Source organism: Aristolochia californica, unplaced genomic scaffold (assembly GCF_029961685.1).
Source record: "Aristolochia californica isolate CCGP_79_NKW_82.1479 unplaced genomic scaffold, dmAriCali1.0.hap1 SCAF_1, whole genome shotgun sequence".
Taxonomy (NCBI): Eukaryota; Viridiplantae; Streptophyta; class Magnoliopsida; order Piperales; family Aristolochiaceae; genus Aristolochia; species Aristolochia californica.
Genome location: NW_027181770.1, coordinates 57,044,620 through 57,057,557, shown reverse-complemented (window position 1 = coordinate 57,057,557; position 12,938 = coordinate 57,044,620). Strand labels below are relative to the sequence as shown.

Below are 12,938 nucleotides of genomic sequence, written 5' to 3'. Positions count from 1 at the left end.
TTTATTTGAAAATATTAGCATACATACAATTAATCAATATATAGACGATGGTCAACCTAGGTCAACTATCTTCCCCTTTTTTGTGATGACAAAAGCTAACTCCATAAATACTAAAAGTCATAGTACCATAATTTTTAGAAATATACTCCCATTGAATATGTGCATATAGGTTTGATGTTGATTTTAATATTAGTTTTGCTTCCTCCCCCTTTTGTCATATATAAAAAAGATTTGTGAATAAGAAAGAAAAATAGATGCAGCCAAAGATTTGGCTCTCAAGGTTTGGATTCATATTTCAAAAGTGTGTACAATTGAAGCATAAACCCAAATATAGCCATAAGGAAAACTTATACATGAGCTTCAAAAAAGGTCAATCCTATAAAATAAAAAGTGCTAGTGGTAGTGAATGCTAATGCTAGACCGATGGTGGTGGAGGGTGATGAGATAGAGAGATAAAGTTGATGATGGAGTAAATGATGTTTTGAATATCCTTCTGGCCTTACCTGAGCTCTATTGGGGCAGATTGGATGTGAACGAGAGTTCCCTTCATATCTGTTTTGTCATCCTCAATTCATGTAAGGCAATTGGATGTGAACGAGAGTTCCCTTCATATCTGTTTTGTCATCCTCAATTCATGTAAGGCAATCGGAGCTATAGGAATCCACATTTATCTTTCTCTTCACATATTGATATCGATCCTCTTGTGTCTTATCAAGATTGGCCACATCTCCTAAGAATTTATCGTCCTGCAATTGCTCTTCCTTTTTAGTGCTTGGATACTCATTGACCTTTCACTTTTGCAAATCAAAACTTGTTTTACCTTCAACTGACCAATGGGCATCTTCTTGGCTAGTACAAAGATCTCCTCCAACTTGAGGGCAATCTTATGGCGCTCCAAGATCATAGTGATAATTTGTCTACAAGGGAGGCCACCTTCCGTGATGTTGTTTTCTACGTATACCATTTGTAGGAATATGAAGTGTGCAAAATTTGAGAGGAACCTGCTAGGTCAATGCCTGGAGCCAGAAAATGTCACAAATGGTCAATCTAGAGAAGGTGCCTTTCCTTAGATTGATGTTGTGTATCACTATCTCCATGAAGCGTCAAAACTCCATGCACAAATCCTTGATCTTGATTGCGTAGGAGCTACCTACAACCTGCTCGACAGACCAAGCTCATGACATAAGTGATGGATTGGTGATACTCTTCCCCCCAAGTCATTGGGCCAACTTTCCTTGATGTATTGTCTCGACCCATCCTTGAGTGTGCCCAAGAGCTTATTGAGCTCATTGGTGGTCAAAGAGATGGAGGTCTTCTATGTAGAATATATGAATGTATGATAATATTATCATGATTATTATTGATCAGGTGTACACTATTTATAGAGTTACAATAGAGACAATAGATGATTAGAACTCTACAATTTGAGTTTGTCTCTAATTCAATCACTAGTTATCTTTATCTCTATCATTATTTTATCTTTATATTTATCTCTATCATGACCCCGCAAAGATAGAGCTCCGAGAAGAGAATCCAATCTTGATCTTCTAAAAGAGGAAGCGTGTTCTTGGAAGTGGTTTAGAGATAACAATGACACTGGTAGCGACTGAGAAGAGCAGCAGCACTGGAGGCGGCTAGGGAGGATGGAATCGCATCGTCCAGAGGAAGAGCAGCGGCACCGGAGGCGGCTAGGGAGGATGGAATCGCACCATTCGGAGGAAGGGCAGAACTGGGGAAGACAAAATTGCATCATCTGGTGGAAGATCAACGACTGGGGTGGATGGAATCGCATCATTCGGAGGAAGAGCAACGACACTGGAGGCGGTTGGGGCAGACCGAATCGCATCGTCCAAAGGAAGGGTAACGGCTGGGGCGGACAAAATTGTATCGTTTGGTGGAAGATCAACGGCTGGGGTGGACGGAATCGCATCATCATGTGGTAGTGTAGTGGTTGGGGCGAACGGAATCGCTTCGTCTTGATGGGAAGAAAGGCTGTACAACGAGATTTTTTTTTAATATTTGTCGCACGTGCGAGTTCGCATGCTGTGCGGGACGGGGCGTCGAGGGGGGGAAATAATTTTCCCCCTCAACTTAGGGTCTGCTTAGACGACGCGTGGGGTGTTGTGGCGTCGACGAGCGTGGTTGCCGGCAGAGTAGATAGTGGCAGTAGCGGGGCGATGGTGACGAGGACGTTGGGCAAAGCGACAGTAGAGGCAACGACGAGGAGAGAGACGATGACTACTCGAGGAAGTTTGAAAACAGAGGAGGGTGGTCGCCAGTAGAGATTATTTTTTTGAGAATATCTTTGACAAGATTTTACGGAGAAGGAAGAGAAAAGTACTAGGTACGGGCGACGACGGAGGTTGCTTCCGATAAGGATTTCCAAGGACGACAAACTAGTTCTGATTAATCGACTGAGAGCTCTGATACCATGTAGAATATAAGAATGTGGGATAATTTTGTCGTGATTATTATTTATCAGGTGTACACTATTTATAGAGTTACAACATAGACAGTAGATTATTAGAACTCTATAATTTGAGTCCGTCTCTAATTCAATCACTAGCTATCTTTATCTCTATTGTTATCTATATCATTATCTTTATCTTTATGTTTATCACTATCATTCTAGACATAAGAGTTGAATTTTAAGACTCCATGTTTGAGCTCTTTGTACCTCAAGGTTTGTATAAAACACGTTCACCATGTTCGGGTAGATAGGTAGATTCCTTTCTAGGAGGGTGGCATAGGGTCCAAAATTTTCATAGAATGAGGGAACCTCACACCTATAGAGCCCTAGTAAAAACTCAAGTTTGTTATCATAGTTTGAATCAATTACCTCTTCCGAAATAGTAGACTCCTCATCCGAGATCAATATCTTGTTCTTGCTGTTGTTAGAATCCTTGTTGAGGATGGGGTTCTTCCTTCTAAATTTGGCCATTTGTTCATTTTATGCTCTACTTTGTCACACTCAAACAAATGTTGGTTCTTTTAAAGGACTTTTTGTTATTGTCCTTGAATTGGCCTCTTTGAAAGTTCTTCTTCTTCCTATACTTCTTCTCATATATCTTTTGTATAATTTTCTATGGATTGTATTTATCCCTTTGGTTGAGGAGATTTCCGTTGTAAATTATATATAAATATCGTGCATAAATCAATGCAAAAATGTGGTTCATTTATAACACACCTAATGCTAATGTAAAACATTCCTGATTACACAAGCTCTTTCTTGGACTAGTTGAATTATTCTAATCTTATTTTTGAGGGATTTTTACATGCTGCAATCATGGGTAGGAGCAAATTAGGAGCTAATGTTATTATGTTCACTCAAAAGAATAAGTTGGTCTAATTCCTCTCTGTTATAAACTAATTTCCTGGTTCTACATCTTGAGATGTTATTAGCCGAAATGGTAGAAAGAAAAGGAATCTTGGATGGATGAAAGAAAGAGAAAGATTACGAGCGCTTGAAGTTCCTTACATGGTATTTGACTGCTACGGGTTGTATTGGACCCCTGAAATCCTACAAAAAAGTCAAATAAAGAGAGAAAAAGAGGCTTCATCAAACAACCTTTGATTGCCCTAGATTTACATCCTTCCCTGTTCATTGGCAAAATTGTGAAACTGAATCATACAGACATACGAATCGATTGCAATGGTTCCGATTTTACTTCTTCACGATGACATTGCGAAGGCCAACGGCACTTCGCACTCGCGCGAAGCAAGAGAAGAATCCTCCGACGCGGTCATGGTCGAATTCCCGGGTTTCCTCTCCTCTGGCGACTCTCCTCTCTCACCTGAGCCCTGACCCTCTTTACCTTCCACCATCACACCGTCCATAGCGGCTTCTCCGCCGGTTCGAGATTCCGGGGCGCACTCTTCGTCGACGTCGTTGGTTGCGCGGTTGTTGTCATGAGCGGCGGTGGCGGAGGCAGCAGCTGCGTTCGGGTACCAGGGGGCTCCCGACTCCCTAACAAGTCTTCGTTTCAAGACGACTCTGTACAAAAAGGTGACTAGCCAGAAAAGCCAGGGGATCCCGACAAAGACCATGCCCAAGACGGGATACCACGCGATTTCCGGTGTCTCCGGGAGGCTGATGTATATCACCAAGAACGCCCCGCCTGTCAGAATGCAACCCAGAAAGGCCACTGTCACGATCCATATGCGAACGTCGCCAGCCCGAGAATGGGCCTCCATTGCCGACATTGGGTTCTGTAGGTGTTTGTTAGAGACTCGGATCAAGGGACGAATCGAACCATAACCCCCATACAAGCACCTGCATTGGGGATCTTTCGAAGCGTCCCGACGGAAGGAGACTGATCAATCTACCTGTACCTTCCTCTCTCCTCGTCTCTATCAATCTTGTTCGGACTCCTCCGGGATCCTGCAATCGAGAGGTGGAAAGAGACGCTAAGGGGGTCTCATGACAGGAAACGTTCTAAATGGAGGTAAGGTGTTGCGTTCAACAAACGAACCCACGTAAGGAAGGCGACGAGAAGGAGAAAGACAAAAAAAATAAAAATTGAAAATAAGAAAAAGACAAATAAAAATAAAAATTGAAAATAAGAAAAAGACAAATGTGAGGTGAAACGAGATTGATGCATATGGAACTATTCCCATTAATCTCCCCTCATATTCATGTGTTTAAACACATGAACTATGACCTTGTAACATTGGAGCACAAATTAAATGGGACATGATCAAATTAGGTTTAAAAATAGAGGATGGATATCAATGATTATAAACCATACAATTGATAACACAATATTATTTTGGGTCCAAGTTCATACCAAAATTACCAGCTAAAATTATGAGGCATTTTCCTACGTAACAACCCGAAGATTTCAATTGTGTTTGCAAGGAAAATATATAAGTCCAAGGTATCTAAAATGGGCGTCTCAACCTCGTTTAACTTCATAATTCACTTCAAACTCCCGACAACATTTTTGATGTGCATCTTTTATTGGGTGCTTGGATGCACCTCCGACATTTAGACGCTAGTATTTTATAAAATTTTCTATTTTTTTCCGATCGTTTCAAGTGCATTTTTCTAAACTGTGGCATTTGAATGTTGCTCAGGCATTAGAATACTCAATTCCTTGGAGCCATGAAATTGTTTGAGACTTGTAGTTAGATTCTTTACTTTGTTATCATCACAATTAGGACGAATGAAGATCTATAACCAAATCTATCCAACATATACCCTTACAACTTCATAAAGTTTTATATAGATACTGACAACGGTTAGCCAATACACCTAAAAAACCGATCTGTTAGGTATGAAAAACTATTGCTTACAAGAATGGACGGAACCACTCTGACAAATAGTTCATATAAATTGTTGATATGGTAGAAAACTTACTTTTAACATACCCACAGATCTTATGTGGGACTCACCTAACATATGATATAAAAAGTAGGCTAATCTAATATCAGTTAAAAATTATTTTGGTTATTTTTCTATTTATTTTATGATAAAACTCAAGGTAGAACTCAGGGTGTTTAAGTTTTAATAAATTTCCTTCAAAATTATTTTTTATATAGTCTATTGAAGGCGGGGCAAAGGCATCATGGTAAATTAGCCACAGAAAAAAATGTTTCATAGACAAAGAGAACAGGGCGAAATCAAGGTCCGGGACCATGGGGGATGGGGCAAACGCAGTATGTCTGACAGTAGTCGTGCGATCTGGGGCCCGTCATAGTTACCGTCGTCCATTGGACACTTTTCTATTGCCCTTGCGTCTTGTGTGCGTCTGCCGCTGCCCAACAGGGAAGCTGATGCAATTCTATACCTTTTAACTTTTCTCCGACGCAGGGAAGCTGCGCAAGCAAGGATTTCTCCGTCTTCCCAACAGTCGTGTACCTGATTCAATTCTATACCTTCTGTAATTCTGCGGCTCCTTTAAATTCAAACTAGATCGCTGAAGCATCCAGATCCGGAACGCGTAATTAGGGTTGTTTCTGCTCGCTTCTTTATACTATTTCTCTTTGCCTGTGGAAGAATTCGAGTTTGAAGACCCAATTTCAACCTGGAGCAGCTAAAAACAATCGGCCGGGAGCTCGCCATGGGCTCCCAGGGCGGGTGGGGACAATCTAAGGAGTTCCTAGACCTTGTCAAGTCAATTGGCGAGGCTCGATCGAAGGCCGAAGAAGAACGCATTGTTCTCCATGAGATCGAAACCTTGAAGCGCCGGATCGCTGATCCCGACGTCCCCAAACGGAAGATGAAGGAGTACATAATAAGACTCGTCTATGTGGAAATGTTGGGCCATGACGCGTCTTTTGGGTACATTCATGCTGTCAAGATGACCCATGATGATTCCCTTCTTCTAAAACGAACTGGGTACTTGGCAGTCACGCTTTTTCTTAACGAGGATCACGATCTGATAATTCTAATTGTGAATACCATTCAGAGAGATTTGAAATCGGATAATTTTCTGGTGGTCTGCGCTGCACTTACGGCAGTCTGTAAGTTGATAAATGAGGAGACGATCCCTGCTATCCTACCACAGGTAGTGGAATTGTTGGCGCATCCGAAAGAGTCGGTGAGGAGGAAGGCGATTATGGCGCTGCATAGATTTTACCAGAAGGCTCCTGGATCAGTAACACACCTTGTCTCCAATTTCAGAAAGGTATTTTTGTGGGTGCGGGTAGTGTCCTTGTCATTGACATTTTGGGTGAGAGCTACAGTCACCTGTTAGTGCAGTTGTCACAAGGATGCGAGCACTAATGGTCTTTATCCACCTAGTCATGAGGGTTTGAGTTAAATGCTTGAGAAACATGTCATATGTTGAACACTTTTGAAGTGCTTGCGAGGTGAAGCTAATTGCACTCTAGGTTATATTTTGAACTGTATTGTAACTGTTTGTGGATATGGCCACTGAACTGCAGTTATGAACTCAAACAGAAATACTTATCAACCAAATTTAGCTGCATGATGATCTCTTTCAAGTATAAGAAGGCTCTCACTCTAATTATCGTGGTTAGACCTGGTGGAAACTCTTTTTTGCATTAAAAGAATATCTCGATCTACATTTTGAGGACATAAAGCTAATTATACTGCTTTTCTCTCAGCAAAGTTAGGTACCTTGTGGGAGCAAAACGTTTGCTTTTCCTGTCAGTGTTCGTGTCAGATTTGTTAACTTTACTTCTACCATTAATACTTCACCAATTTGTTGAAGAACACAAAAAGTCATAATCCTGAAAACCAATCTGAGCATATTGACTATGCATGTAGTGTTGTCTTCTCTTTAGTATCCATTCTCATGGTTTTACTGATCTGTTGTTATAGACATACTTTTGGTTTGGATGGATACAGTTATATTGCTCACCAAGTCATTGGATGTTCCTTTTTGAGCTAAGTTCCTTAATCTTTTCAAGTATATTTAATGATAGAATCCAGTAAAAGAGAAGAGAAAATAGTTACCTTAAAGGCAAGAGGAAGGCATAAATTGTTTCTGTGTTGCCTCTATCATTCAATTTATCAGTTTCAGCAAGTGAACCTTCACAAAGACAAAGATTTTGTGGTCCTGTAATCTCTTCGCTCACCTGTTTCTTTTTTTGCAGAGGCTTTGTGATAATGATCCTGGTGTGATGGGAGCAACACTTTGTCCTCTTTTTGATCTTATTACAACCGATGTAAACTCTTACAAAGATCTGGTAGTTAGCTTTGTCAGCATCTTGAAACAAGTAGCAGAGCGCAGACTACCCAAGAGTTATGATTACCATCAAATGCCAGCTCCATTTATTCAGGTTGGTGGGTTATTTTCCATATATGAGGAGTTTCTTATTTCATAGTTTTGTGCTTGGCTTGATTTATATTTGATAACGTGTTTAAAAACAATTAGCATTCTCCACTAAGTGATTCCTTTCCTTTTAAGTTGCCTCTAGTTTGTACTTTATGAGGCTTTTTACTACTTTGCTGTTAAAGTTACCTTTAATCTATTGTCTGTTTTTTCTCTGTGATTGATATGTTGTCTGAAAATATAATGCATGCATTTCAATAAAAGAATACTTCGTTTCTCTCTAAAGATATAGGGTATTATCATAACAATCTGCATACTCACAAGTGTTTCTATAGTTGACTCAAGTCTATAGTAGAGCTTAAAGCATAAACAATTATAGAGGAAATACAAAGGCCACTGCGGTTTTGAAAGTACCTGGAGCAAACTAGAGATGGTGCATATATTCATTTAAGACCTTGGAAGAGTGCTTGTAACTCAGCTTCAGTACTGTCAGCATTGCTGAGAGTGGCTAAATATACCAACCTGATTCTTCCTTCATTGCCCCTAATCTCCCAGCTTCTTGCAGCAGGGCCCATGATGCTTCTACAACTACCATCAAAGATGAGTTTGTGGTGACCATTAGTTTTTTTTGGGGTGGGGGGGTGACTTTTCAATAAATTCCCCTTGGAGCAGGAGTTTCCGTCAAATGCTCTCTTGAAAGGGAGGAAAAGGGTCTTGTTATCAGAAATAAAACTGGCATCATATATACATGTGACTGCTATCTTATTGTATTTCTTGAAAATTGCACAGAGATTGTTAATTGCATGAAATATCATAGCGCCACTTCTTTTAGTTATGATATCGTTATTATACTGCATATCTGGCAAAAGAAAAAATTATATTTAGATGTTTTTAAACATATTTATGTAAATATCATATGCTATTAAAGTTCATGATCAAGTTTGGGATTAACTTCCTGCAGTTAGACTCAAAAGCATCAGCTTCTGGTCTCTGAGATTTGTTGGGTGAATCTTGGGTGCTTGTGATATTGTCCTGCTTTTTAAAATACAAAAGAAGAGAAAAGCATATTGTACTGTGATGAGATAGTAATTTTTTATAAAATCTTTGAGCTTACTTTTGCATGGTGTCTGTGAAAGTTTAGAATGCTTGCAAAGGCTCAGAAGTTTGGAACATTTGAGATTAGGACATTAACTAAATTTAACAAACATCTTCTTTTACTTTTTGGATTCATCTACAGCTGATTATTTTGTGTTCTTATCTTTGGATTTACGTGTTTCAGACTGGTATTAGCATCATACCTTTATCTAATCTCTTGCAGATAAGATTACTCAAGATTCTGGGACTTTTGGGTGCTGGTGATAAGCAAGCAAGTGAGCATATGTATACCGTTCTAGGGGACATTTTCAGAAAATGTGAATCCTCGAGTAACATAGGAAATGCTGTTTTGTATGAGTGCATATGTTGTGTCTCATCCATATATCCCAATTCTAAGTTACTCGATGCTGCTGCTGAAGTTACTTCCAAGTTTCTTAAGGTTTGGTCTTCTACAAGTTTACTCTTTCCGATATCTTTTTTTTTTTTCTATGAAAGGTGAGAGATTTTATTTGAAGATCAGGGGAAAAAGTAAGACTATCCCAATATAGGCAAGTAACACTCAAGAAAACAACATTAAAATACAGAATAAGAGAAAAACATTACATTTCTGAATTAAGGATTAAAATATCCAACAGGTTTAGTCCTTCATCAGCCAATATGTCCGCTGCAGCATTTGCAGGTCTGAGCACATGATGCCAAAAAATAGAAAGATGTCACATATCTCTTCCAAAAGAGGGAGGAGGCATTATGGAGGGTCACTCTTCTTTTTTCACCAGCTGATGATGCTAGCTGAAGCGCCTTCAACAACCAATGGGGATTTATACTGGGCTTTTGAAAATCTAAGGCTGTCGAGGAGGGCCTGAGTTTCAGCAGTTTTAGAGTCTTGATGTCTCAATGGGCCAGTGAAGGAGAGTAAGGTGGCACCAAAGATTCCACCAAAGCTGGCTGGGCCTGGTTTGCTCAGGGAGCTGCCAATCGAAATTCATCTTATAACATTTAGATTCAGGCTGGCCTATTCCTGATCGACTTGTGGTTTGCTGATTGACATAGCTGCAATCGTTGCCCAGTTATCTTTTGATGTAAGCACCATTAAATTTCGAAAATTCTTTTTTGTGGATACCCAAGAAAGAACATGATGGTGAATTTGCACCATTTTCTGCGGTAAAAACCCTATTATTTCACTTCATATTCACCAAGGTGTGATAGCAAGACAAGTCTGCCAAAGGATTTCTCCCCAGGGTAGGCAATTTGCATCAAAGTGTTTTGCTGGACAAACATACTGAAGAAAAGGGCACACAAATATGAAGACCAAATAGCTGGAAAATGCTTGACTAAATCTGCCAAGCAAAATGACAGAAGAAAAGAATATGGTCCATTGATTCTTCAATTTCTCCACAAAGAATACAAATAATAACTGTACCTCTTCTGGCCAAGTTATCTCTGGTGTGAATATGATTTCTAATGGCACGCCAAACAAAGAATATGGCATTCTGAGGCCCACCTCTTCTGTTATTGGGAAAAGATGAAGCAGAGAAGTTCCCATACAGGGCCCTTTTTCAGATCATTTTATCAGCATCTTGCCACTGAAAGTGTTGAGAGTTTAATATGAAACGACTTGCCTCAAGAGCCTCATTGCCCCAAAGGCTTCTTCTTAGAGATAAGTTCCTGCTATTGGGACTTTTAACATCAGCCATCTTGAGATACTTTGGGAGAACTAATAGCAAAAGGAAGGGAAATCAGTGGCAAGGGGAGGATTCTCAAGCCAACGGTCATTTCAAAATTGCACATTCTGCCCAGATCTACTCTTAATCTAACTCTACCAGCCACCAATGGGAAAATTAAGAATGTATTACCATAGAGGGGACGGCTTGCTCGGCGGTAAAAGGGCGGAGTCTAGCAGTGATTATCATAATTGTATTTGGCTGAGATTATATTTCTCCAAACCATTTTAAACCTCCGAGCCCACTTACCAAGAAGGGCTTCATTATGTCTCTGACTCTTCTGATGCCCTAACCACTCTTCTTTGGGGTACAAACATCCTCCCATTTTTCTAATTGGTATTTGGAGGCATTAGACAATTCTCTCCAAAGGAAACAATACTCAATTACTTTTAACTTATTGCTAATGCTACTTGGGCATTTGGGAAGGGACAAGTAATAGATATGGATACATTTTGTGTTGATTTTTCAAGGACAAGGCGTCCTGCCTTGGAAAGCATTTTCCAAATTTCAGTTTGATAATCTGCCTTCAAATTTGTCTAGAATGGGGGTTCAAAGAGATTTCTAGGTTTACTCAAAGATGGGGAGACCTAGGTACGAAGGTAGGAAGCTGGCTGACTTTACATTCTAAATTTTTTTCCCATAGAATCAGATATTCAAAGAAAAAGTTCAATTCATTCCTTTCTTTTTTTTCTGTTCAAAATGAAGTAAAATTATGGAAGTCTGAGTCATGCCATCATTATTTGGAATATGCTGAAGCGTGGAACTACATGAGACAGCTGGTACTTGATGAAAAGTGCTTCAAGTGATTAGTACTTTATTTCAAAAACTAGCTTGTATAACAATGTAGTTGAAAAAAGGAGAGTCAAGCTCAGAGCTCTCAAATCAGTTATAAGACCTTGGGCTTGCTCCCTTACAACTGATGTTAGGGAACAAAAAGCCTCCTTCTGTCTCCGGCTCTCAGATCTGGACCTCCAGGAAGAACAAAGAACTCTCTCTCCCCATGAACTTATTTGTAGAAATAGCCTTACACAAGATCTATCAAAATTCCTAACTAGTGAAACCACTCACTGGAAGCAACGCTCCAGATTCAGATGGCTCTCTGATGGGGACGGAAATACAATTTTTTTTCATGCTATTGCATTCGGCAGAAAAAGAACTAACTGTATATCCTCCCTCATTATCAACGAAGAGGAATGTACAACTAGTATTTCCATTACTAACAAGTTTTTAAAGTTTTTTTCAGGTCTTTACACAAAGGAATATTTCGATCGACCTGTCCTAGACCAGATCGACTTTTGTCGAATCTCGGAATCCGATGCTTCTCATCTAGAAAAACCTTTCTCCCCAGATGAAATTGATGCAGCAGTCCTAGGAATGCCTAAAGATAGGGCCTCGGGCCTAGGCGGTTTCAATGGGGAATTTTATCGTCAGTTCTGGGGCATTATTAGAAGCGATGTACACAACTTTGTGAACAATTTTCACCAAGTAGGTATCACTTAAAAATCTATTGGAGCCTCCTTCATTGCCCTCGTTCCAAAAAATCCGGTTCCATTCATGCCAAAGATTACAGACCCATAAGCCTCACCACTAGCCCTTACAAAATCCTGGCCCGTATCCTCGCCAAGTGCCTCAAATCTGTTCTCCCTAAAATAATCAGCCCCAGTCTGAGTGGTTTTATTGCTGGTAGAAATATTCTAGACCCGTCTATGGGCGCCCATGAAATCCTACATTCCTTCAAGAAACTGAATAATCCAAGAGTGGTTATCAAACTTGACTTTGAAAAAGCCTTTGACAGAGTTAACTGGAAACTACTTGACCACTTCCTCTACAAGATGGGTTTTCCCACTCGTTGGAGATTCTGGATGAGAAGCTGTATCTCTAACGTCTCCTACTCAGTTATGATAAATGGCAAGCCTTGTGGATACTTCAAAGGCTCTAGGGGACTCAGGCGGGGGGACCCCCTATCCCCACTTCTATTCACTCTCATTGGAGAACAATTAGCCGCAATGATCCGTATGGCTAAATCATCTGGATGGCTAAGTCCTTTCTCCCCTAACCCTGCTCTTGATATTAGCCTCCTCCAATATGCAAATGACACTATTCTTTTTTGCGATGGTACCCTCAATCAAATTCATAATTTAAGTGCCTTGCTGAGCTTATTTGAAATCTCGTCTAGACAAAAAATCAGTTGGGAGAAATCTTCTATATCTGGTTACAATATTGAGCCTGGTCTTCTCAACTCTATGGCCAATTTTCTTGGTTGCCGCATTGAATCATCCTCTGGAACCTATTTGGGGCTTCCTCTAACCCCATGTCTCCCCTCTAAGGCTTTCTGGTACCCTATCATTGAACGATTGGAAGGAAGACTTGCCACCTTGCG

The 12,938-nt window shown here is 40.1% G+C and overlaps 2 protein-coding genes across 2 annotated transcripts in view; one reads left to right on the top strand and one right to left on the bottom strand.

Annotated features, from left to right (window-relative positions):
* Window positions 1-3,440: 3,440 nt before the first annotated feature.
* Window positions 3,441-4,401, bottom strand: LOC137962697 (uncharacterized). The gene has a single exon (XM_068809714.1). The coding sequence runs from the start codon at window positions 4,201-4,203 to the stop codon at window positions 3,673-3,675; it is 531 nt and encodes a 176-aa protein (XP_068665815.1). The 5' UTR covers window positions 4,204-4,401; the 3' UTR covers window positions 3,441-3,672.
* Window positions 4,402-5,773: 1,372 nt separating this feature from the next.
* LOC137952271 (AP-4 complex subunit epsilon) overlaps window positions 5,774-12,938 on the top strand; it is a 29,175-nt gene continuing 22,010 nt past the window's right edge. The window contains exons 1-3 of the mRNA XM_068799389.1: window positions 5,774-6,629; window positions 7,564-7,749; window positions 9,061-9,276. Of these exons, the coding sequence (XP_068655490.1) occupies window positions 6,063-6,629; window positions 7,564-7,749; window positions 9,061-9,276 (969 nt within the window). The 5' untranslated portion in view covers window positions 5,774-6,062. The remainder of the gene's footprint in view (window positions 6,630-7,563; window positions 7,750-9,060; window positions 9,277-12,938) is intronic.

Bases quoted from the DNA above. Each gene is read 5' to 3' on its own strand.
- LOC137962697 (XM_068809714.1), bottom strand. From the start codon at position 4,203: ATGTCGGCAATGGAGGCCCATTCTCGGGCTGGCGACGTTCGCATATGG.